Genomic DNA, 27,909 nt, shown 5'->3' on the forward strand with positions numbered 1-27,909 from the left:
ATAAAGAGTGGACTCTTTTGGCATTATATTTGTTGCATGCTTTGCCACATAGAATGTGAATTGACGGCTTAATGAGTGAGACCATTGACAAGGGTTCAGGAGGGGGTGCAGTTTGTGCCCCCCCCCCCAGCCCACCAAGTTTAAAGCTATAGTCCATCATTTGCAGCCATCCAAAAAGTAACTGGCGTAATTATTGTTGAAATACATACTTGATTGAAAGATAGTAAGGGGACTAAACTCCCTGTGAAATTATTCTTTCTGGAAAGCTGTCATTTCGAAGTGATAAACAAAAGAAGGCCTTTCCAATGGTGCGTCTTAAGATGCACCGTAGGAAAATTTAAATTAGTAGTTCGTTTTGTTATTCGGCGAAGCGTGCGCAAGCATTGGCACGACGCACACACATGCGCGCGCGTTTGCTAAAATTCGTCGGATCAGTGCGCAACATCGCGTATAGCTGCAATCGGCTCAGTAAGAACGCGTCTCAGATGCTGAATTCAGGCCCAATTCAAAACATGATTCAGCAACTTTTGATTTGAAACTGAGATCCTAGAATGCTGTTTTTTTTGTGGAATATACAGCTGAAGCTGAGCTGAAACTTCATCAGGTTAGTTGTTCAGTATCCTTCATTAGATTTTGAAAACTTTTGTTGCTTCAAACAAACAAAATGCACAAATTACAAATGATGGACTATATCTTTAATAACTAAGCAGGGCTTGAAGTTAGTCAAGATGTCTGCCTTCAATAAAATGTACTACTGACCAGGACGTACTTTGCTATAGGAATTGCAGATCTGGGAGTGGGCACCAGTACCGGTACATGTACTACAAAAAGCCCCTCAAGCATTCAAAAATTGACCAACATAAGAGGTATGTTTGGACATACATGTACTTTCGCAAAAAAAACAACAACCCTTGGCTGTTATATTTATAATGTTGCGTGATGCCTTTAAGTGTCATTAAGAACTAATTCAAAGTCAAGCCTAGCTAGTACACATGGTACATCACCAGCGTAAGTAGGAAGGTTGATTGTGGTTGAGTCTATCGCACTTCAGCTTTGCTAAGGGTTGGAGCCACACACACACCCTTGCCTTCAACTTCCAAGGGTGAACCCTTGTAGCAAGCCACCTTGTTAGCATCGGTCCTGAGGTGAGGTTTGACCTGCTCAAATATCTTCTTCTTGGGATTCATTTGAGGAGGGAAGTTGTCCGCCACTACAGAAGACGAGGACAGACAGAAATACAGGAGAACAAGAGAAAGAGAAAGCTTTTGTAAGTCCCAGTTTGATGACGCATAAAGTATTAGTGAAGTCTAACTAAACTAATGTTACAGTTTTTAGCAGCGGGATTAGTAGCTCAACAAATCGTCATGTTATACCACGGTAGTAGACTGTGATGTTTTATTGGTCGAGAACTGAGCATGTGATGTGCCACAAACACACATGTACTGTGTCGGGGGCATATACCTCGTGGTACATGAGTGATGTACCCCATGGGGTACATTACTTTGATCATCCAAAAAGTGTTGTTTCCACCGCCTTGTATGATAGAAATAGCCCGGATGACAGGCTTCAGATAGCTGCCTGTCCAATTTCATTGACCCATTTGGTCATTGCAGGCCTGATGATGACACGGCAATAATGCCCAATTAACAGGCTGATGTTTGCGTGAAATGGCCCGTGTAATTACTTCCATCCATGCAGGATGACTTGCCTCCCACCATCCACCTGTTGGATCATTAGCAAATTCATTGAAGTGCCTCCTAATGATTGGCCTTTAAGATCAGCTTGTACCGGTAATGCAGTCATCCAATTTCACTCATCAATGCGTGGGCCTACTGCAACAATCACCAAGCTTTATTAAGTTACCGGTTCTAGAGTGCTTTTCTTTTTGCATTTTAAATCCAAGTGGGTAATTGAAAAATAACTGAATTTAGATGGAAATGAAATTTGGAACAACAGTACAGTATGACTGTACTTTCAAGCCAGGTTTGATCCTGGTGTGGTGTATAGAGTGCTAGATGCCACTGTGGGCTACCCTACCCCAGCAGGAAGCTGGGCAAGCAGTGTGCTCTAAACCATTTTGCTTGTTGCTGTTTGCTTGTTGGAAGGATACATGTAATAATAAGACATGTACCGTATCTCTCAAAACTAAACTGAGAGAGTGTACATATAGTAGTGAATAAGCATTGTATATTACATACATGGATATCCCTGGCAGCTGACGCGATCCCCTGGTACCACACCCTTAGGAGGGATGAGTATCTCCACTTTATCATCTGTAGCAGCACACATGACCATAGCCTGGCTCAGCACCCCTCGCATCTTAGCTGGCTTGAGGTTGCAACACATAATCACAAGACGATCTTGCATCTGTCAGTCAAAAAGAACTGATGACAATTGATCAAAGTGACATGACCCTCAACTGAAACCTCACCATCACAACCACCGGTATCTACATGTACATGTACATGTAGGCAGATTTCGGCAATTAACCCTAACCACCCCAACTCCATCCAAATCCATACCCCCATTTCGGTGGATTTTGGTGGACTTGGTCCAGAAGGCCTGGCGTGATGAAATATTGATGGAGTATGATGGACTTGGGCCTAATGGCCTGAAGCAGTGCTAGGAGTTCGATGTGGAGTTCATGAACATTCCACTACGTATTTGGTTTCAAATCAACAATTTTTGTGTGAAACTATTTTTGAAAGCAAGCTTAGCGTTTATTACTTATTCTCTGTTCCTTGCTTATAATTTTATTTACCGCGACAACCGCCATGACGCCGAGAATAGAATGATTCACTTCATACACTGTACACACGTACACTGGTACCCTGCTTTCAGTGTACATTGCACAACTACATGAGACTCCTGTGAAAATCGGACTCCTTGTTCGTTTTATTGGTTAAACCCTCTCACGTGATCGGTCCTTTTCCTAATTATCTATGCATGACATGTGCATTTCCTCCTTGAGTCCGCATTTCATAAAACCTAAAACACTCCACCGCTTGTCCAAGTAACCCCGAGCACGTTTATTATCCATCGTACAGGGCCAGTATTGGGTTCAATGCTCTATATGCACACCTCGTGGTTGACCGTAAACTCAAAAAGGGCTCTGTTGAGCTGTTTGTCTTTGACCCGTGAAATATTGTTTTGACTAGTCGGCCCGAGTGAATGTCCTGGGCCGCGCCGCCACGATTGATTTCTTGTGGAGCCGATTCTCGGCTTTGAATTTTGTGCACAGAAAATAGGTAATTTAATCTGGAACTGATTCTTTTGGGCCCGGAACCGACGATAGCGGGTACCCGGTTCTTGAAAATATTGGACTCCCGGTTACGGTTCCCATATTGGAACCGGTTAGAACCAGGGAACCGCCGGAACCGCACAAGCCTACTGTATACCCAGGACAGTCATGCAAGTACATGTACACTTCATAAACATGTACTGGTTCACATTGGTACATGAACATGTGTACATGTCTGCTCTATTAATATTGCGCTATACATGTATTTGGAGGGGTCTTGCTTCAGTGTCCTCACCTCTTCAAGGGTGACATGCTTGACGAGTCCTGAGACCACAGTCCTTGGGTCTGCTTCGCCTAGGTCTACCTGCTCTAGGTACAGCGTGTCTGCATCAGGGTGTTTCTTGACGTCTATAATGCGACCAATGCGCAAATCAACTTGGGTAATGCTGGGTTCATCAGTGGCTGCACGCTGGACATCAGCTTTCTCTTTCTTTTCCTTCTTTTCTGTTTAAGACAAAACAGAAATTGCACAGTAAAACAAGGTGAGAGTACAAATGAAAAGACATTTAATAATGCTACGGTAACTTCATACAAATTAGTCATGTTAGTCCTCTACACAAACAGATGGACTGTTGAATTCACAAACAGACTGTTTCAATGAAAATAAGTAGATAAAGATCACCTGTATGAGTCGCTCATAATACATAATTTTGGTTGGTGCAACTTCGGAACGTGGGAAACAGATGAACATGTCAGATAAACAATTTGCAGCAACCTAAAATCACTTGTGGACATTGTCTAGGCTTACATTGTACGGCAAATCATGATTCCGAAAAAAAAATGTTCACTTTGCAAAATAGACTATGAAATCTGTTTCTAGCCTTAGAACAGTATAAAAACTAACATGTTTTATCTAACATGTCTAATGTATCATGTAGTGAATGACAAGCAAAAAAGATGTAAATGGTGAAGGATTCTCCCGAATTCTCTCAATGATGGCCTTCCTGACATGGTAGTATTTGCACTTGAAAAGTGTTTTCCTTAAAAGAGATTTCAAGAAAACATTAACTGTTTAATTTAGCATGGTAACTCAAGCAGAACATAATACCTCTTTTTTTAGGTACATATGACTGGTTGACTGCACACCTACCGTAATTTTCAGAATATAAGCCGCGGCTTATACCATTTTATACGTTGATTTTGCCCATGAAAATGTTTACTGCGGCTTATACACAGGGCGGCTTATACGCCAAGCCTTGAAGAATAAAAATGAAATTCACATGTGTATTTAATGTACTGGTATAAGAGGAGATATGTTGCTGAAATGAATTATCAATTAAGAAAGTCATTAACGAACCGAAACCACGTGCCACGTAAAGGTGCCGAGCGGAATAGTCAGGGATGTTAGGGCGTTATAGGGGCCGTTTGGTTCAGTTTCTTCCAAAAGCACCAAATTTGGCACAGATGTCATTCATACCATACTATTTCGATTTTTGACGGGCGCCAAGACGGGCGCCCCACAGGGCCGCCATATTGGCAAAATCCAATATGGCCGCCAACCGGGTCAGAGGTCAATCGAACTAAACGAGCTAGAATCATAAATAATACCACTTTTCAGGTATTTTCGGGGTCGAGCAATCTGAATCTGATGTTATTTTAACGATTTGAGGCAAGACAGATTGGCAAAATCCAAAATGGCCGCCACATACCGCAGTTAAAAAACTAAACTAGCTAGAATCATAAGTAATACAACTTTGGAGGGCTTTTCGGTGTCAACGAATCTGAATCGGAGGTTATTTGAATGATTTGATGCCAGACGGATGCCCATGAGGCCATATTAGAAAAATCCAAATGACCGCCAGCCAAGTTAGAGGTCAGTCACAGTTAAAAACTAAACGAGCTGCAATTATTAATAATACCATTTTACATGGATTTTCAGGGTCGGAGAATCTTAATCTATTGTTTTATTAAAGATCGTACGTCACATTTTGCCCTAAAGGTCATTAAGGATTGGACTTATCAATAAAGATTATTGTTTGAACTATTTTCATTTAAATACATGTATTTAGAGATGATGTCTGCAGTGACAAAATGCTATATGCCGCTGTGTGCCATTAAATGGAGCTGTTCATTTGTAGAGGACCTTGCATATAGAAACCTAGTGTGATTGCATTTCAACCTTCCTTTGTATGAGGCAGCCGCAGCGCACGAGAATGGCACATGTCACTGAAGCATCATTGAGAGTTGGTCCATAGTGATTGCCATGTACTGGTGCCATCTTTGTGCCAGCCCCACACGATGAAGTCAGGAATTTCCTGCTGGACCAAGGTGGCCTGTACGTAGTAGCGGTTGCTTTACATGTTCAAACAGCACGGCAGGTAGCTGGGATGCTTCCGACAAGCTGCTTCCAGTAGTGAAGAAGCGATGTCTGGCCCCTTTGATACCTACAGTTGCACCACACCCCTTGGGCTCTGCATGAAATGGGGAAGCAAGTTGTGTCGCACCATGTTAGGCTTTGGAAGAAGGTCGGTGCCAAGGACTTTGTCAGACCGAGATCGGAGTAGATGCTTTGGATTAGTATGTTACTGTACTTTTCACCACTTCTGAAGCCCACTCAGATCTCCAATAGGCCGAGGATCTCCAAAACAAGCTTGAAATGATCTTGAAAGTGATCGCAGTGACTCGACTCTCAATCCTTCACTGGTTCAGTGGGTCGCATATCAAGTTACTCCGGTGCACCCATAAGATGTGGATGCAGCCTTGTCTAGGTATAGGGCGTACATCCCGATTTTAGCATGGGGCTTTGCCGACTCGTTTGCTAGCACTGAGTTAATTGTATCCCAACCAGGTGAGGATGTCACCATCTGCAAACTTGTTATGATGTGTCGAAGAAGTCAAGCTTGATGAGCCCGCCTCACTGCAGGGTTCTCATGCGAGAAATGGATATTTACGGTTTGGGTATATCACTGGAACTCACCAAGTGAGAGGTTGCCCTGAGCCTTGGTTATCTGTGATCAACATCTTGGGTGGTGAAGACAATGAAACGACCGTTGGTTGATAGCTCCACCCATCCTCAGCATGGCGGGCACACACCACACGCGCCTATACATCCTTAAAATAATTAGGGACAATTTTCTCGCTCCAATCTAAGATTGTTTCTGTGGTATGCGTAGAAATGTCAAACTGTCCGACATGTGCAGCTAATGGGAAAAGGTTTTTTTTATGGAATGACGCACCAGAAACACCAGGTATGACCGGAATGATCTCGAGGGGTAAACTTGAAATCAAATAATTAAAATAACATCAGAATCAGACATTTGGACCCCCCCCCCCAAAAACCTGTTGTATTGTTTTAACTGCGAGTACCTCCAACCTGGGTGGCCGCCATTTTTTTTCAAAAATGGCGGCTCCTAGAGCATCTGCCTTGCCTCGAATCATTAAAATGACATCATATTTAGATTCTGTGACCCCGAAAACCCATTAAAGGTGGTATTATTTAAGATTTTAGCTCGTTATTTTCTTAACTGTGATATATGTGGCGGTCCCTTGGGGCATCTGTCTTGCCTCAAATCATTAAAATAACATCAGATTCAGATTGCTCGACCCTGAAAATACCTGAAAAGTGGTATTATTTATGATTCTAGTTCATTTAGTTCAATTGACCTTTGACCCGATTGGCGGCCATATTGGATTTTGCCAATATGGCGGCCCCGCGGGGCGCCCGTCTTGGCGCCCGTCAAAAATCGAAATAGTATGGTATGACTGACATCTGTGCCAAATTTGGTGCTTTTGGAAGAATGTGAACCAAAATATCCCTAAGACCCCCGACTATAAAAAGTACGGTGAAAGCTGTCTTCGATCGACGCTTGCAACAAGCCGTACGTGATTCTAGTGCTGCTGCTGCATGCAGCATGCTTTCCCCAGCGGACCACACCATTTGCGGTAATATTGGGGTGTACTATCTTGGAAACAATAATTACCAACATTTCCGCTGTTTAAAAAAAGAAAAAAGACAACTAATACTTTGTATTAAAATTAAATTTATTCGATGATCAGTTGTTCAACGTCACAATATAATTTTTGTACTTGAAATGTATTCAAGAAACGATGTAAAATTCTAAACAGGGACTACATCACCCCTTTCAAAATTAATGGATTCGTCCATGAAAATAGCAGCATCGTTTTGAGTATTTTTGAAGAAAGTTATGATCGAAACTTGAATACTGCTCGTTAGTAATCACAAAAATTTGATAAGTTTTGAGATAAAAACGGACCTGTACATTTTTAGGACAAAACAAATCAGCATCTGTTGCCACAAAGCAAGATTTGTATGTAGCGCTCCAGTCAGACAACACACGCAATGGGGGAAAATCACGGTGGGTTGCATACTCTCTCACGTGCTGCAGGAAAATGTTGTCATAGGCCGGCGCGGCGTAGGCTGCCGCGCCGGGCGATGTATTGACTTTTACGGCCGGGGACCGGACGGGGCAGCTGGCAGCAATTCCCGGTGTTTATTTCTCATCATCAATTTCCACATTTGTTTGTGAGAGTATCGATTGTCAATGATTTCATACAACTTTTGTGGCCCTTTTTACAGCTTCTGTAATGTAAATAAAACTTGTTCAGAGCATTTTGGCTAGAATTTGGAAGCCTTACAAAATTGAAACCGCTGCCGTCGGTGCAGCTTATACGCCGGTGCAGCTTATACGCCGACTTCAAATCTTAATTTGCAGTTTTTTGCGTGCTGCGGCGGCTTATACGCCGCGCGGCTTATATTCCGAAAATTACGGTAAATGTATGGAAATCTTTGCCTCAATGAACTCCTCTGTGGTCCAAAAGTATGACAGAAGAGCTAAACCTAGAAGTCACTGAAAGTGAAACCCCCCCCCCCACCAACCACCCTGCCCATTACTCCCAGTGCAACTCACATCCGCCCGAGCACTAAAGCCTATGCCTTTTCCACCAGTGTTGGAGAACTCGTACTCGTACTCGTACTCGAGTACAACTCGAGTACTCGTACTCGAGTACAACCCGAGTACACTTAAGTACTTGGCTCGTGCTCGACTATCAGTACTCAAAAATTATGTGGACTCGGCCCGTACTCGATTCTTTGTACAATTTTGGCACGGACTCGTTGGTTTGGACTCGGTACTCGACCCTAGTACTCGGGAGTAAAAATCGAGCACATCAAAGAACTCGGTACTCGGCTTTGAGGACTCGACTCCAACACTCTTTTCCACTAAACCAAATTTCAGGGATGGCTCTGTGGCAATGCGGGGGTGAAAATAAGCCATATTTCACACTTGTAATTCTCACCCCTGCACCACCTCTGAGATTTTATCCCCGGGGCCAGACATTTCTCCTGGGCGAAACTGTAGTGTGAACCCTCACCCAATTGGGCTGTACACCTCTTTAGTTGGTGTAGTTTTGGTGCACATGTGGTGTACACCAATTGTGCACCAGCTTTATGCAAATGATGTGACTACACCAAACATACATCCCCAAATCTTAGCCACAATGTACATTTGTACATACACCAAAAATACACCACATTAAGTTTGGTTCTCAAAGCAACAACAAGCAGGGTTGAGTTCGCCCGGGGCAAGCATTGGAGGGTTGAAAAAGACACTAAACATGCTAAAGTTTGATTTTGCAAAACTTCATTGGAAAATAAGGAACATTGCGAACAATGCGCGCTTTTTGGTGGCTTTTCGACCCAAGTAAATCCAACCAAAGTTCATCAACCAACAGCTTGATCGATTATAATCATACATGACCGTTGTAAAAAAATCCAATAAAAACGTTGGGAAATGTACCTAATTTTTTGACATGAAAATCCACACTCGCTTCTGATGTATTTAATGTTTGGATCAGTATTAATAAGTAATTATAGTGAAATATATTCAGCCTCATTCCTAGCCTGCATCTGAGCTCGACTACAAACATCACGCAATATTCATGTGCACGAGTAGTGATATGGTTTTCCGAAGCCGGAACTACATTGTAGGAAATTCATGCTTGCGCACGGTGAGGAAATGTATCAGAGTTTCAAAGATACAATGCAATAAAATTTACAAATATTAAAAATCAACACAATATAATACAATGTAGTACCGCTACCGGTACTTCAATGGGTTTAATACAACTGCTCAATGTTTCCTACCTTTCTTGTCTGTTTTGGCTGTCTTTGGAGCTGGCTTGGCCTGATCTGCAGCATCTTTACTCTTTAGCACAGGATCTGACATTTGAACTTTGACCTCTGACTCTTGCATCTCGCCATTAGCTTGACTTGAAAAGGGCCTAGGCAATGGTATCTGGATAACTGAGCAATATACAGTCAATCAAACAATGTACAAACTCATACTGTTCAATGTGTGCAAAGAGTTTCATTTTTTTTTTCAGCCTCTGAAAAGATTTCGGCGGATTCAGGAAACCTCCATATTGCACAAACTGGGGGATTTTGATGGATTCAGGATTGTAAGCCTAGCGGAACTGCAAAATTTTTATAGATTCAGGATACCTCTACAGGGTGAGTAAAAAAAAATGAAACCCAAATGTTGGGACCATTGTTTTAGGGAAGTTCTGCATGTAGCATTTTCAAAATGTAGGATATATATGCAAGCCCAATTCTTAAGCTTTGTTTTAGTACAAGAATCATTCAAATCACTCATGTACTTTTCAAGTTACAGAATTTTAAACACAACCACTGTTTTTAAGTTCTGTCCATGGATCACAAAAAAGATCAGTGTTCTTTCAACTAAACGAACAATGACGAAAATGAATCATATAGGGATGTGTGTGAATTTTTGTTTTGCTGAAGGATTTCGTCATTGTTCGTTTAGTTGAAAGAACACTGATCTTTGTTTGTGATCCGTTGACAGAACCTTAAAACGGTGGTTGTGTTTAAAATTCCGTAACTTGAAAAGTACGTGTTTTGAATGATTTTTGTAAACTGATGAATTGGGCTTTTATATCCTAGATTTTGAAAGTGCTACATGCAGAACTTCAATAAAACAGTAGTCCCGACAATTGGGTTTCGTTTTTTTGGACTCACCCTGTATACTGAGCTGTTGGGGGAGTTTGGCGGATTCAGGATCTCAATAGATTTATTCCCGCCTAATGCGCAAGTTCCCCCCCCCCCCAGCTGCCCCACCCAAGATGTGGGGATTGTTACTTTTGAAGTAACAAAATCCCCACCCCTTGGGCAAAATGTAAGTGACAATCCCCGACCATGCCCTGACATACATACGTGGGGCGCACTACTGATTGCCGTACCATGTAGTATGCCAATGGCAACAATGTAATTTGAGTGACCAAAATCCCCACCCTGGGGCATGAAAAACATGATCCAATCCTGACATCGGACCTGGGGCAGCGCGGGGGGAGGGGGGGGGGGCAGCGCGGGGGGAGGGGGGCATGCGGGGGGGGGGGGGGGGGCCATTTGATAGGCACATTACTGGTGGATTCTGATGGACTCACTGGCCACCAACATTTTTCTTGCATGTCAAAATTGAGGGATTTTGGCGGGTTCAGGATACTTTCTACATAAGTAAAGAGCCCAAGGGGTTGGGTTAGGCGCCAAAAACAAGAATAGTTTTTAAAAGATAAGATTCAAAAAGTTGATAATCAATCATAAAAACCATGTGGTCAATCAAGGTAAATCCATTCCAAATCAAGTCAAAAGGTGATGTGACCGGGTGTCAGAAAATAACAACTACATGTTCGACATGTAGCTTGTCTTGAGGCAGTCCAAACACATGGGACTACCCCATTCGTCTTTCAAAAAGTAAAAAAAAACCTGTTATTTGAAAGAGACTACTACACTGTTGTACATAAATACTAATTGAGAAAGCTAGGAGACCTTGGACATGTTGGAAGATCAGTCCGGAGATAGATGAGTCAATACGACTACAAAACATAGTTCATCTGGCCACAGTCAGTGGCCGTGTCATGCGCAGAGCCCTGTTTGACCTCAATTTCTTGTCCGGGGTCATGCACGCATAGCCCAAAAGCCTACGCGAGATTTTACGAGACTGCATTTGAGACCACAGAAAACTACGTACAACTAATCAGAGTACCCGGTACCACTATCAGCCAAGATGACGATGTTAGTTAAAAGAAATTGTCAAAATGCATCAAAATCCTTTTTTTGAGAAAAAAATACCTCTAGATAGGTTTATGTAGTAGGTCATTTACTACCTAAAACAGCTTTGTTTGTCTTGATTGGTTGTAGTTTGCCATGACAATTGCCAATTTTCTGAAGCCCTTTTTAGGGCCATCGTTCGCTAGCCTCATGTTGCTGTCAGTTGCGTGGATGAGAAATTAGAGCAGCTACATGTACGCGTGACACGGCAAGTGACTGGCCATATTAGGAATAATAACCAACAAGTCTCACGATTAAACACAGTAATCATAGCAAGTGACTTACCACCATGACTGGTCTCCAAGGCAACTAGTCTCTTCAATGCTCTCTGCACCTCAGCCTGCAGCTCAGTATTTTCAGCTTGAAGGCTGGCCTCCTTGCCACCATTGTTGGAAACTTCACAAGAAAAAGGTAACGAGAAGAAGCTATGTGGCATGATGAAATGCAAGATGCATTGTCCTTGCTCTATGTGTGTACACACACAAACGTGTGTTCACCGTCGATCGTGGACATCCTGTCCCTCTTTTGTTTGTACTCTTTTTTTAGGAAGACTTCCATATGTTTTGTACACGACCCCAATCGCGGACGTATGCTGGGAATCGTGGACGATATTGTTCTCTTTTGTTCTTCGGTATTTTTCGTCCACGGTTTGAAAAGATGAACCTGTACACTAAAATATTTTGTTTAATATGGAAAGTGTGCACAATATGCATGTACAATGTGTACATAAGCAAAAGCCATGGGGTGCTACTATGCAAGTAATGAATGACGAATGAAGTTACATTTATGTCCATAATTTGTACTCAATTTATTGGGTAACATATTTCCTGAGTGGCAATTGGTTTCGACCAATCACACAGATATCACTCCATTCAATTCTACTAAATGAACCAAAATCATGCCACAATGTACAATGTACATGTACGGGTAAGTGGGCCTTAATTTCCACACTAATGGTCTGCAAACGACTGCACATTTGGGATTGGAGAGTGAAACATTAAAGCTAGGCACAACAAAACAAGATATTTTGCTCTGCTTTTCCCTACATGTACATGCATAAGAACATATACAGGGGTCAGTCACCATACAAACTACCTGTACATGGACAGAGTCTTGACTATAAATTGACAGTTCCATTGATTATCACGTATGTACATGAAAGTACTCCAATGTTGTCTCACTTATTCAACACACATTTAAGATTGCTACCAGCCAAATTAAACACAATTTTCTTCTTTAAGTCCTTGATACATGTACATGTATATGTACATGTATGTAATGTTCATAATCTTACGACCAATTTCTGTCCATGTTACGTGTGTATGTAACGTACTCTGGTTATAATACTCTATCATGTCTTAGAATGTTAATACACCGTACGGTAGATTGTGTTGGTTTTTACGGATAATAATCATGCAGCGATAAGAATGGAAAAAGGATTACTGTATGTATTTGGGTAAAAAATTTTTTTTGTACTTATCATTTTCTATCAATATTAACAAACTTAATTGTCCTCTGAGCAGTCTTGTAAAATTTGTCTGGATACTCTTGCACTCTTGGTGAGCACGAGCACAAACCTCAACAATGGGGTGGGAATGTACATGGGAAAAAGAGGACAAACAACTTGCTATTATTATGCTGCTTCATTTCCCAATCCCATGTCACATGTTTGTACATGTATCCCTTTTAATAGTGTGAAATGAGCAAAATACACATGTGTTGCACATGTACAATGTATGTCACCCAACAAAGTATACAGTGTCTACAATATGTACAAAGGTGGGCTTGAAATGCTGAAAAAGAAAGAAGCTTGAAAACTTCCACCATTAATTTTCTCCAGAACCCTTTCCTAATACAATGCATATCAAATATTTCCATCATGTACACTGTACATGTACATTGTGTACGGTACATTCTTTCAAATGCCTTCATGGTGTTTCTACAGAGCACCCTTTAAGCAATTGGATCGCATGAACATTAGAGTGATTAGTTTTTCCCTTTCCTTCAGAAGCTCCTTGATCCTTGTCATCCCAGTCCTTTCATCACTCCTCCTTTTATTGGATCTCATCCTCCTCCACCATTATAAATCAGTTATGGAGCGCACAAGAAACTACTCTTTTCAGTTGGGCACGTTCTGGCATGTCATGACATATGAGCTGATCAACTTATCTGGATAAGCCGGTGCCTGGTTGTCCCCAAGGTTTGATGATTGATAAGCCAGAAACCACTTCATTTTAATAAGGAAATTGTCATGATGGCTAGTCCATGATGGGCATTTCCACACTAAGGCCAAAAAAAAAAAAAAGTCAGTCTCTGGTCAGCGCGCGCGTTGATTTTAATCATGCGCGTCGATCTTTTTTTTTTCCAAAATGTTCCGCGGTAGCTCCAACAGCGCCCTCTATTTCCGCACCTCCTCATTTTTTTTTTACCAAAGAGCACCAAGGAATGGGAAATTGCACCAAGGCAAATAATAAGCACCAAGGCAAATTATTGAGGACACCAATGTACATGAGGACACCAAAAAAACCAAAATAGTACCCACCTTGTCTGTATAATCCAAGCTTGAAAAAAAAAAACAAAAAAAACAACAACAAAAACAAAACGCGTGGCCGCGTCAATTCCAGAACTTTGGTCTGACCAGAGACCGAATTTTTTTTTTTTTTTTTGGCCTAATGGGCCAATTAGATAAGTTTATGGATGTTGTGTATTAAGGGTAAAAGATATGCTAGTATTTTCTTCAGTTTTTTCCAATATCTTGCTAAGTTGAAAGTGACTAGAACAAGACAAGACAAAAGATGATACCTTGTTTTATTTGAGAAAAAACAGGCATCTTTTCTGTGTGATACGTATGTAACGTGGACAGACACACTGCTAAGAAAAGGGTGCTTAGGACAAATTCAGTTTCTAATAGGCACTTCCAGTGACATTATTAAGCCATTTTACATTGTTATCAAGCGAAAATATAACAGTTTTCACACTGGCTTCAAATTTATGATAAGATTAGCGCTACGTACTAACAGGGACAGACATTTTTTGACAAATGTCCAGTCTGTTCGTACGTATAAATCCTGATTATAAACATGATAAAATATCAAATGATTCTTCACGCTGACTCTGAGTTTTCTAGGTTTTGACTGATAAGCATTCCTCCAGGGTACATCTTCTTGAATAAGTCAACATTAGGGGATCATTAAACTTAAATGCTTACTTTGTGACATTAATCTCAAATGTCTGTAACGTGCGTTACACTTTTTAAAACAATAGCCACTATATTTTTTAATATACAAAACCGGTATCCTTTGCAGGTGAGGATATTTGTTCGAAGCTTGCAATGTGTACAGCAAAAATGGAGAGACCAAGATCATAGTTTTATCATCAAAACTTAAAAGGTCTTCTCAAATGTCACACATTTGGGCCCAAAAGTGTGGAATTGCCCAGATACATGTACCGTAGGTTGTACTGTGAGACACTATATGTACATGTATGCAAGTGCTGGTAGTGGCATATGTCATGCTGTGTATACATGTTCCAGCAGTAAGAACTACATGAACAAGTATAATTTTCAAGAACAATATAAACAAGGTAGAGACACTTAAGGCTGCTATGTACACGTTTGTTACAGTTTTTCGGTGAGTACAAAGAAATGTTATTCGCACCATGTAACAGATCCTAAGCCAATCAAGATACAGAATCAGTAATATACTTTTTAATTTAGTAATCTTGGTGATTTTGCATTTATGCTCAACTGGACATTATACATGTAATGGTGTCATTCATAAATACCTACATGTAAGACGGTTTACCCATTCCTATTGGTCGAGAGCCCGTCACGTGGCTAGTCTTATGTAAATGGATGATAAAGACATGGCTAGCTGGTCTTAAACACTTTCCAGTGTTGCATGAAATTTGGACTCCTAAAAATCCAGTGCCTCTTACTGTTTTATTGGTTGAACGTTCACAATCAGCACGTAGGCATGTGCAATACTACGTACTACAGTACGTGCGACGCGCGTGCCAATCTCCATAAAAGGAGTTGTTTACATCTTATTCACAAGCTGGACACTCCATTATTTAGCTAGAGGGGTGTTTAAAAAAACATGAAGTGAACTTGTTGAAGAAAATCAGGGTTTTTTGACCGAAAAGTTTTGATTTTTTTTTGACCGGAAATAAATATGTGCTTGGTGGGTATTAATCACTCTGTTTAAGACCGCTTGGAGTCTGGGTGCTGATAATTACCCTCACCAAATATCAGCACCCAGACTCCGAGCGGTCTTAAACAGAGTGATTAAAACCTCCCGAGCACAGATTTATTCCCTTATTCAAATGTTGCTTCATTACAGAAGTAATCCAATTGGTCACTATAGCCAGACTTTGTAAAATGTTCATATCAGAGCACCTGTCTTTTTCAACAATGGAGCCTTCTTCTTTCATTGTCTTTCCCATCGGTGTTTGTATTTGGCGGCATGGATTCAACTGTGACCAGGTGACATGATCTACAGTGTACTCATGGGAACATTCCGTGGCATAATCAAATAAAAAATAAAAAACCTCAATGAAAAGCCTCAACAAATTCAAATGCCAAGTGAATCATGTACAACACGTATCGTTTTGAATCTTAGTAAAGTAATTTGTTGAAATAAAAATGTATAGTTTATTTCTAACACTGTTTTATACCAATTCAGTTGTTACTTCAACAGAACAATTCATGAATAGGTAAACAATAAAATCATTTGCCTGAGTACATGTACATGTACCGGTACAATGTATGTCCGACACCATGGCGTTTCAAGACGCTTTCTATTACAGAAAAAAAAAATGGATGAAATTTAGGGGTTTTTTTTAACCCTTGTCATGCCTGTGGTAACTAACTGTTCAGGGTTCAGACCACTAGCCATGCTAGCTGCACAATATTTGAAAGACTTTATCATGAACACTGAACATCAAGAAGATTGTCATAATGTTTATTTCAACTGATGACAATAAGTTAAATTTAAATTCCTTAAATTTTGGAGTTAAACACTCTATATGTAGAATTAAAAATGGCATTGATTTGACTTCAGGAGCAGAAATTGCTTCAATTTGGCAGGAATAACAAAAGTGATATGACGGAGAGAAAATAAATTAAATTACAGCTGATGCCACTTTTCATTTTGTTTAATTCAATCATTCTGAAACACTAGATCCTGAAACTGGACACTGTTTTCTGCCAATGATTGATTCTTGTTACCTGCAGCTTTCTTCAGCTCATTGAGCTGGCTCTTCAGGCGTGCAATGATCTGATCTGCCTGCTGTGCTCGCTGCTCAAGACGTTCCATAACCACTGAATTTCCAGACATGGTTGAACGGACGTATCGGCCACAGCGAATGAGGAACCTGTTAGATTAATAAAATGTGAACAAAGACAAATGCTCAGAAAGCATGTAGCTGTGCCACTGATTTCTAACAGATGACAGCCACTGGACATGCTAGACTGGAGATCAGCCAACATTTGATGTAAACAGATCAGAGAACATGTCCTACAAACCTACATGTACGTGTAGCTACAGGACTCTTATAACCCATTTAGGAGGTTGGACAGTTTTTGCAGGGTTGAGGCAGGCAGACAAGGCAGAGTGCAGCCACTGCATGTACCTGTAATACAGTAACTTCATGTGGAGCTTGATGCTATTTTGAATGGATGAATTAAATTATTATTTAATTACACACATGTATGAACAATAACAGAAATCTAGGATTTCTTCCATGGGCATGTTCAGGCATTCAAATCGTGGATGAAAAATGTGAGGACACACACGTGCGACATCATCGATGAATCAAGGACAGGAGCCAAATCAAGGATTCCTCGATTAGAAATGTGTACAAACCAATGAGAGCTGTTGTAAGAAAGTTAAAGTATAAACAAAGGAAAAGGGAAGAGGAACAATAGAAACTCCTTGATGTACACCATAACCAAACGTGTGTGTACATGTGTGCACAGCCACAATCATGGGTACACTTTTTGTAACAAACTGTCAGACTGAAAATAAACTACACACTATTTATAGGTCCAATACATACAAAATTTGTCTTTCAAGCCACCAGGAAAAACATGTGGCAGAGCTACAAAATTAAATGAAAGTGTCCCTAATGACATTTAAGGACAGACAAAGTTCATAAAACTGCAACTGGTGTCCTATTTGATGTTGATTAAGCGTAATGTGAGGAGCGTTTTGGGAATGATCATTGTCCATTTGAAAGCTCTAGGTAAATGCTCCAACATGCTGAAAAAAATAATACATCGGGGCAGACTGTGACAAAAAATGATAATTCTCTGATGGACACTGTTATGAACAACAGATTGACACTGTAATTCCTGTAACTGACACAACAGCTACATGTACATGTAAGTAAACAGATTTTATAATAGTAATACTCAACGCTTAGAAATTATTAATCTGTATTGACAGAAAAGTTGAAAATTAAATGAATTTTTGTAGTCCATCCGGCCGTCACCTCAGCTAGCCCAGGTGGCCCACACTGACTGCAGCGCAGCGTGGTCGGCTTACTCGGCTAGGCATGCATACGACGACCGGCATCATATGAAAATCAGACTCGTGTGAAAATCGGACTCTTTTCCCTTTTATTGGTTAAACCCTCTCACGTGACTGGTCCCTCTCCTAATTATCTATGCATGAGCATGCGCAATACCACCAATGAGTCCGTAGTTCATAAAACCTAAATTCATGCTACACCGGCACGGCAGTCAGTACTACATGTAACGGTAAGTGAAAGCACGTGCACAAATAGTGTTGTGCTTTATCATAGGGACCCGGCGCATGCATGCTGTACTACGCTAATCGCTAGTCAAGTTGCACTTCTTACGTGCGTTGTGATTGGCCAGTTCCGCAGAAAATATTGGCGCGTGGTTATTTTTTTTATTGTATCATTTGTTGTTAAAGGTATATTTTTTATCTACACTTTGTTCGATCATAGGAAATTATTAATACCCTTCAAACTTTCTCAGGCTTTGAGACATCGTACATCAGAAAAAATCGGGTTAAAGAAAAACAATTAATTAACAAACAGTTTCGACTTTTTCTCAAAATGTGACCAAATGTGGCTACTTCCTGAACATGGCATGATGATCACCGGACAGCAAGGTTATGAGACAGGGAATGTCAGGGACAAGAAATAATCACACAGAGTCACAGACACAGCAAAGTAACTTGGGCTTACATTTTGTCATCTTTTTTTATTGTGCGTGACTGCAATTAAAACGCCAATCACTTAGTATCGTTTGTTTATTCCGCCATCTGCGGTGCATCAAAGAAGATCATTTCCTGGCGGCCCGCTACGAGAAACTTATTATAAACACATACAATGGGTCAACTTTTGTGCTTCTGGAGATGCATCAATTCAAACTCCAAAGATAGTCAACAAAACTGAATACAAACTAAAAACCGCAACCACTTTGAACTTTGTAAATCTTACTTAGGTTACGGACTTGTTACGGGTACTACTCGTACTCGCCATCTGCGGCGCATCAGAGAAGATGATTTCCTGGCTAGTGGCTACAAGAAGCTTTATTACAAACACAAACAATGGGTTGATACTATCGTGTGTCGCCACTTTCGGGCTTCTGGAGACGCATCAAAGATAGTCTAACTGAAAACAAAATATAAATCGCAAAATCGTCGGTAAACTCACTCTGAACTTTGTAAATCTTCTGTTAGTTATATTTGAATGCATGTACTTGTGTTTTTTTTTGTCTCGGACGTTGCCTCGAAATTTATAAATTCGGTTACGGGTACCCGACCGGATAAAATGGAACCGGTTCTTGGCCTCCGCGGGCGGGTACCCGCAACAGGCTTAATTAGCATAATGTTTATTTTAAGTTGAAATATAGCCGAATTTCAATCAAATAAAAGCTCTGGAAAGGAGAGAGACAATGGTGCAAACAATATTGCCATACATGTAGGTGCTTCTGTTAAGAGGTTATGTCCACCCCACTTCCACACCCTATCACTAATCATCCCACCAAAACACAACCCATTCAGTATCACCCGGCCCCACCCATCACACCCTACTTATTAAACGCATGTTAAACGTGATGGACGCAAAATCGGGCGAAATCAAGAAGGCACCCAAGTTTTGTTTTTCGTCCCTTTCGCACTGAGCGAAACTGATTTCAGCTTGAAATCTTGACTTTCTAGGCAGAAAATAAGTCACTAAATCTATTTATGGCTGTAAAAAAAGCGTCACCTAAGGTCTTACCTTCTAAAACCTGAATTGATGCAAATTCGATCAAAATGAGTATTTTCTGTAAAAGTGATAAAAAAAAACTATTTTTCTGGAACTAATCCATCGATTTTGATCGTGAAAGTAGCTGTCATAATAAGAAAAACTCCTCAGGTTAACTTCTGACCTGAGAAAAAACTGAAAGTGAAAGGTGAGTGTTCTGTAGCGATTTAAACTTCGGTAATTTTACGTGTGACCAGAAAAGGAAACGTCAATATCGCAAACACCCTGCGATAATGGGATAGCTACTGAACACGTACAATTCTTACGCTGCAACATACTGGTATGTAAGCGAAATTTTAGCTTCCTCCGTCAGGTAAAAATATGAAAAAAATGTGTTATGGCAGGAGAGATTCATACCCTGGACTCCATTGTGTGTACACAACGAAGTCCAACCTGGGCTATACATACGTACCCTGCTACAGTACCAGTCCCCCCCCCCCCTTCAATAAATGTTACCCCAATTATAGACCCGTGAACATGGCGTATGCAATGCCACGCGCTTCCCTCGCATAAATACAAGCGAAATCATTATACAATGTATCTTTTGATCCGCTACATATAACTACGTATAATTTTGCCTAGCCCCAATAGTGTGGCCGCGGTATGTTGCGCAGAGGTTCAGCGCAGCATACCACGGCCACACTAGTGGGGCTAAATTTTGCCCATAAAATCACTTACTTGTAAGGCTTCCTGTGAATTTGCGCGAGTGTTGGATTTGTCATTGTCAAGAAATTCGAAGTAAAATGTGCCACAACTTTGTCACAACGAATGTTTTCAAAATGATCAGAAAATCAAAGACAGGCATGATACTCTGGTAACCTCAGTTCCGCATGCACAAAACGGTTAGAGACCCACCAGCTGGTACCCGACTAACAGTCCTACATGCAGGATGACCGTAATACCTACTCCTATTAAGAACCCCGCAAAATCGTTTTCAGCAAAAAACTGCTCTATAGTCCATCATTTGTAATTAGTGCATTTTGTTCATTTGAAGCAACACAAGTGTTCAAAATCTAATGAAGGATACTGAACAACCTGATGAAGTTTCAGCTCAGCTTCAGCTTCATATTCCGAGAAAAAAACAGCATTCTAGGATCTCAATTTAAAATCAAAAGTTGCTAAATCATGTTTCAAATTGTTTTGAATTGCAGCTTTACACGATGTCGCGTACTGATCCGACGAATTATAGCAACTGCGCGCGCCTGTGCGTCATTCCAATACTTGTGCGCGCTGCGCCGAATAACAAAACAAATATGATCCAGCGATGATTTTCGGTTCGCTCGGAGCGCGCCGAGGGGGGTACGGTACATGCACTTGTACGCATGCACATACTATCATTTCGCCTGTACCGTACCCCCCGCGGCGTGCTCCGAGCGAACCGAAAATCATCGCTCGTGCACGTTTCAAGTGTTCGGTTGGCTCAGTGCGGAAAGGGCATATTTTTCATCATTTTGGCCTAAAAACCGACAGAATCCACCTATGTTAGTTCTGCCCATGATACGTGAGTATGTCAAGAGGTAAAGTACGGAGTATAGGGGCAAACTGTGCAGCGGTTCTGTGTGAAATGTCTGCATTTTGATGGACGTTTTTGTACTTTATTAGTGTTTTGTGCTGCAGACAATTTTGCGGGCTTCTAGATCTAGACAGACTATAGGAGTAGCCTTAGCCCAGGTTGGACGAAGTCTTCATTGCAATACGACTATCCCTCCGTAACGTAGGGAGGAAAGGGAGTCCACCAGGGCTAATCTAGGCCTATGTACAATACACTGCAAGTGCTAGTGCTACAGTACAGCCCCCCCCCCCTTCAATAGGCCCTATTTAGCCCCTAATTAGCTCTACTGAGTGGAGCGTTGAATTACGAGTACCCCTCCATACCAACGCTCCACCGATTCGCCATACTTTGGTAGCACCATCACAGTAGCATAGTCACAAACTCACGCGAGGACAAAAAGACCCAAAAAAAACGGTAAAGAGATTACAAATGAGAGAGACAGTTATCCAGGATTGATCTATACATTCTTGACATTCCATGAGACCCCTTATATTGTTCCCAAACAGCGAACATTTTGGAAAAAAACAGCAAAATAGTCTGAAAACTTACAGTTCAATTTGTTTGCATGGAGGCTCAGTTCTTGAATTAGCTTGTCAATGAGGGCGTCTGACGTGACGTCACCGTCGTTGCTCGATCTCGAAGAAATACAAGTCGCGCTTTATCAACGACTGTTTCGTGTAATAATACGTGATCCGATCCGCGCCGTGCCGTACGACAGTATGGGCTTCGAACACACCCAAGGAGCACGTATTATTACACAAAACAGTCGTAGATAAATCGCGACTTGTTTTTCTTCGCGATCGAGCAACGACGGTGACGTCACGTCAGACGCCCTCATTGACAAGCTAATTCAAGAACTGAGCCTCCATGCAAACACATTGAACTGTAAGTTTTCAGACTATTTTGCTGTTTTTTTCCAAAATGTTCGCTGTTTGGGAACAATATAAGGGGTCTCATGGAATGTCAAGAATGTATAGATCAATCCAGGATAACTGTCTCTCTCATTTGTAATCTCTTTACCGTTTTTTGGGGGTCTTTTTGTCCTTGCGTGAGTTTGTGACTATGCTACTGTGATGGTGCTACCAAAGTATGGCGAATCGTAGCCCCACTAGTGTGGCCGTCGGTATGCTGCGCTGAACCTACGGCCACACACCGTGGTCCGCGCACTACTGAGGACGTTTTCATAAAATTTGCAGGGAATTTCTTACATATGGTTGTATTCTACGATGTCCCATCTATCACTTCTGGGATGCTCAGGTGTAATGATGTTCAATTTTCCGAGATATTCTTGAATCTTTCTGGAGCCCATATGCACTCGTGAAACGTCCGGTGATGGCAGCCATTTTGAATGTGACAAGAGATGACCTCAAGCTGTGACGTCGCGTTTATGCAAATTGCTTGTCGAGCGAGGGCGCAAGTTGCGAATGCGACGGCTGTTTCCTGTACCATGCATTTATCGTCTGGGGGCCACGTGCACTGATCCCTATTCAGGATCTACGGCACAGGAAACAGCCGTCGCATTTGCAACTCGCGCCCTTGCTCGACAAGCAATTTGCATAAACGCGACGTCACAGCTTGAGGTCATCTCTTGTCACATTCAAAATGGCTGCCATCACCGGACGTTTCACGAGTGCATATGGGCTCCAGAAAGATTCAAGAATATCTCGGAAAATTGAACATCATTACACCTAAGAATCCCAGAAGTGATAGATGGGACATCGTAGAATACAACCATATGTAAGAAATTCCCTGCCAATTTTATGAAAACATCCTCAGTAGTGCGCGGACCACGGTGTGTGGCCTTAGGTTCAGTGCAGCATACCGACGGCCACACTAGTGGGGCTAGGCGAATCGGTGGAGCGTTGGTATGGAGGGGTACCTGTAATTCAACGCTCCACTCAGTAGGGGTCGCACTAAAAAGCGTCAACACAGCGTCAACACAGCGTCAACACATGACAGAAGCGTCAACACACCGTCAACACATCCAAAACACATTCTGAATTGACAGAAAAGGTATATTATTGTAAAGCATAGAATAAAAGAGAATTTTCATTTGATTGAGTTTCCATTTTGTTGTTAAAAATATAGTATTTTCTCGCGAAAAAATGACCCTTCACTTGCACGGCCGTTGTCCGCCATTTTGACTTCGCACAAAGCTTGGACTACACCATTTAAAGTAGGGGTGTGTATGTAATCTTGTCATAAACAACAGAGGGCGCCTTGCTGCAGAGAGGGACACCAGTGCACTCTGATCTGTGAGGGACTGAGGTTTATTGTACAACGCTATCACCCTTTAGCATAATGGTATGGTCCGCTACCACCGAGGCAACATGGCAGCCGATTTCGGAGCGGCACGGAGAGAGCCAATTTTCGTGAACTGAAAATCGCAATTTTCAGACGTTTAACCTATTGATTTTAAGCCAAAATCTTGTTTCTGTCCATACCATATGGGCTACATACTGCTTTTGTCACTTTTAATGCATTTTGGATGTGTTGACGCTGTGTTGACGACGTGTTGACGCTTTGGAGTGTGTTGACGCTGTGTTGACGCTTTTTAGTATGACCGCTCAGTAGGGGTCGCACTAAAAAGCGTCAACACAGCGTCAACACATGACAGAAGCGTCAACACACCGTCAACACATCCAAAACACATTCTGAATTGACAGAAAAGGTATATAATTGTAAAGCATAGAATAAAAGAGAATTTTCATTGGATTGAGTTTCCATTTTGTTGTTAAAAATATAGTATTTTCACGCGAAAAATTGACCCTTCACTTGCACGGCCGTTGTCCGCCATTTTGACTTCGCACAAAGCTGGGACTACACCATTTAAAGTAGGGGTGTGTAGGTAATCTTGTCATAAACAACAGAGGGTGCCTTGCTGCAGAGAGGGACACCAGTGCACTCTGATCTGTGAGGGACTGAGGTTTATTGTACAACCTTCACCTTTAGCATAATGGTATGGTCCGCGCTGCCACTGAGGCAACATGGCAGCCGATTTCGGAGCGGCACGGAGAGAGAGCCAATTTTCTTGAACTAAAAATCGCAATTTGCAGACGTTTAACCTATTGATTTGAAGCCAAAATCTTGTTTCTGTCCATACCGTATGGGTTACATACTGCTTGTGTCAATTTTAATGCATTTTGGATGTGTTGACGCTGTGTTGACGCCGTGTTGACGCTTTGGAGTGTGTTGACGCTGTGTTGACGCTTTTTAGTATGACCGCTCAGTAGAGCAAGCCCTAGCCCGACTGCGTCTGGCCGTACAGTACTATCGCAAGCTCTGTAGTACGGCCAGACGCCCGATGCTTCCACAGAGACTGAATTTTTTGGGCCGCCAATGTAGTGATTTTGCTACATCTTTCGATCGCGATTATCTTTTCATCCAGGACACAAATTTCCAAAGTTAAGGTTCGTAGTCGTAGAGCAACTCATACCTTTTTGAAAAAACGTTCTTTGGTCTCAATATTTTCATCCATCTGGCCACAAGACGAATTTCAGTCATCAGATTCCACAAATATCGTCCCCCATGCGATCCCCCATGCGATTTCAAAATGGCGGCCACACTGTAATGTATGCATTATGCGAGCGCGCTTGGGCAAGATAATGAATATGCATCATAGTTAATGACGTTTGTCGGACCCACTCAGCGCGGCTGGCCATACAAACACGAGGTCATGAACTAAATAATGCATATTCATTATCTTGCCCAAGCGCGCTCGCATAATGCATACATTACAGCGCGGCCGCCATTTTGAAATCGCATGGGGGATCGCATGGGGGACGATATTTGTGGAATCTGATGACTGAAATTCGTCTTGTGGCCAGATGGATGAAAATATTGAGACCAAAGAACGTTTTTTCGAAAAGGTATGAGTTGCTCTACGACTACGAACCTTAACTTTGGAAATTTGTGTCCTGGATGAAAAGATAATCGCGATCGAAAGATGTAGCAAATTCGCTACATCGGCGGCCCAAAAAATTCAGTCTCTGTGGAAGCATCGGGCGTCTGGCCGTAGGATGGAACGCCGTATTATCGCGGTACTTATCACGTTTCTCGTTCGGAATAGAGATTGCCCACTATAGGCACTAACCTTCCAGAATTGTCCGGTCTTATGTGTAGTATAACTCTTCCTTTTTAAATTAATATAACAAAATCTGACGGGTGGTGTGGTTTATTCCGTGTACGATGCCTGTGAAATTAGACATGCGAGGCGTGTGCGAATGGAGGTGGACTCCCTATTATCGCGGTATGCGGGAAGTGGTTTTTATAATGATCCCAACTTTTTTGTTCATAGTTTGTGTTTGACCAAACACCCCCTGAATAAAGTCTGATATTTTCCCTGTAACGTTCAAGTTGATTAAAGACAAAATGTCTGCAGGATGATTTCTTAAGACCCTGCCCTTCCCCCGAAAGGAGAACACAAATCCCTGAGGCAAGTCTACTGATCGGCGATTGAGGGCGCCATTCACTTTACACAGTGTGCCGTTTTATTTTCGCTAACGCGCGGTGCTTATTTTGATCCCGTAAAAGTTGTTACGATTTCGCGCTGCAAATATCGTCGTTCGACTTCATTTTACATTTGCAGCTGAAGAATGGGAACCAGACAATGGAACTTTCATGGACAGAGCGCAATTAAAGATTTATGTTAAAATATAAACGGTACCTTTTAGCAGACACGGTGAGGGAACATTTTGCAAGTTTTGGAAAACGTTAATATTTATTAAAATCGTTAAAAGTCCCGAAAGACACAACATTTTTTAATCGTCCTTTATATACATTTCGGTAGAAAATCCTTGATGACTGGTGAACTGGATAAAAATCGCCACTTGAAGGAGTTTTGACACTGTAAAAAGAGAAATTTCTCATGCCGCGATAATAGGGATGCCGCGATAATAGGGAGTCCGACTACTACAGAGCTTGCGATAGTACTGTACGGCCAGACGCAGTCGGGCTAAGCAAGCCCCTAATTAAATGTAACCCCAAATAAATAATGACCGTGCTACGCCACTGGCACTGGATTATCATCTAGTCATAGGACTCACATAAGCCAGGAAGTAGATAGCAGAAGACTAGCAGCAGTAATGCGGAGAAGGGTGGGTCTTCAGGTCTTTGGAGACGAAACCAGAGACAGAATGAAGATCAGGATGATCGAGGTTCGCACGTGCGCCATGCAAAATGTACAAATAGTCTGACTCAACCTCGTCCCCAGTGCTTACTTTATTTCCAACCGCGTTTCCCATAGTAAGTAGTTGTGGGCGCGTACTGCTCGACACCCTGGGGACGAGGTTGAGTCTGACTCCACTTGTACTCGTTCGTCGCGTCTCGATCCAACCTCGTGCCCCGTTGGTACGATCCACTGATCTCTATATAAAGACAAACAAATAGTTAGTGGCCTGACGTTTCGACCCTAGCAGAGTCTTTCTCGAGGGCTAAATGACAAGACTATAAACATAAACAGGAACATGTATACATTATATACTGATGTAACAAAAGCAGTCAAGTGGAAATAGATGATGCAGAGGAAAATACACAGAGAAAGCAGGTGGCTGAACAGAAAGGAGGGTAACAAAAGGGAGGGGGATTGGGGGAAGGGGATGGTTGACCACAAAGGACCAAGTCAATGATGGGGAGAGGGAGAGAAAGGTAGTTAATTGGTGAATGAGGCAGACTGGAGGGGGTGTGGTGAAAAGGAGAATCTGTGGTGAAAAGGAGAATAGACAAAGACAAAAAGTTATTAGTCATTTCCTACTTGGATGTTCAGACCATGGGGTTGAATGGTCTGGAGACGTCTTATCCATAATTTCTCTCTACTCAGACTTTCCTAGTGCCTCAATGCCCAAGTGCCTCAATGCCCTGTAAAATCATGTCAGAAATTGAGTGATTAGGAAGATTGAAATGATGTCCTACGGGTGTGTCCAGCTTATGGGTGTTGAATGTTGATCTGTGGCCGTAGAAACGTCTCTTGGGTGTAGTTCTCGTTTCACCTATTTATATATATTGAACACCACAAACTTTGCAAGATTTTAAATAGATTAGATTAGTGGTGGTGCAGGTGACATGACCTCTTGTCCTATGGGTGGTACCACCGGTATGGCTGGTGAAGGAGTCCGATTCTCTGATGTTGTCTACATACGATGCATTTGGAGATGTTGGGACACCTGAAAGTTCCCTGTGGCAAAGGGGGGTTAACATTATCATTAAAGGGGGGGGGGGGGGGGGGGGACTTCTGCCCGGACAATGAGATCCCTGAGACTGGGTGGCCGCCTGTAGGCAACTATGGGTTCTTCTTGTACAGCACGTTGAAGTCGATCTGATGTGTGAAGAATATGATGGTTAGAACTGGTTACTGTACGAATGGGGCGGGGGAAGTGAGGGGTGGAAAGTGACAACAACTTTCTCCTTGGAACTCTGTTGTTGCACTAGCCTTGACCAAGGCTATCAGCTTGTCCCCATATAATAGGTGTAGGGGGCTCTGGATAGAGATAGTACCTTTGCTATCTGTCAGCTGCACTCTCTTGGTAGAGTGGACAGGCATCACTGGTTCTCATCCATCTCCTAAATCTCTCACGTGCTGGCTCCAAGTGCCACACCCCGGTATACCGCTTCAGCTGGCGGGCGAAACCACGTGAGAGGGTTGTGTCTACACTGCACCACTGGGCGGATGAGCTTCATCAGACAGCCAACGACCAG

At 42.0% G+C, this 27,909-nt stretch overlaps 1 protein-coding gene across 3 annotated transcripts; it reads right to left on the bottom strand.

Moving 5' to 3' along the window:
• Nucleotides 1-673: 673 nt before the first annotated feature.
• LOC119728155 (aminoacyl tRNA synthase complex-interacting multifunctional protein 1-like) lies at nucleotides 674-27,824 on the bottom strand. Of its 3 annotated transcripts, none has more exons than XM_038200228.1 (7): nucleotides 27,709-27,824; nucleotides 16,612-16,757; nucleotides 11,670-11,780; nucleotides 9,405-9,563; nucleotides 3,537-3,745; nucleotides 2,199-2,367; nucleotides 674-1,210 (listed from the first exon to the last, which is right to left on the bottom strand). In XM_038200228.1, exons 2-7 carry the CDS (start codon nucleotides 16,718-16,720, stop codon nucleotides 1,038-1,040), a joined length of 930 nt encoding a protein of 309 aa, XP_038056156.1. In that variant the 5' UTR covers nucleotides 16,721-16,757; nucleotides 27,709-27,824; the 3' UTR covers nucleotides 674-1,037. The 3 variants fall into 3 exon arrangements, with proteins under 3 accessions (XP_038056156.1, XP_038056155.1, XP_038056157.1); XM_038200227.1 differs by lacking the exon at nucleotides 27,709-27,824 and adding an exon at nucleotides 26,262-26,421; XM_038200229.1 differs by lacking the exon at nucleotides 27,709-27,824 and adding an exon at nucleotides 21,766-21,797.
• Nucleotides 27,825-27,909: the final 85 nt, after the last annotated feature.

Source organism: Patiria miniata, unplaced genomic scaffold, assembly GCF_015706575.1.
Source record: "Patiria miniata isolate m_02_andy unplaced genomic scaffold, ASM1570657v1 HiC_scaffold_20, whole genome shotgun sequence".
NCBI classification, from domain to species: domain Eukaryota; kingdom Metazoa; phylum Echinodermata; class Asteroidea; order Valvatida; family Asterinidae; genus Patiria; species Patiria miniata.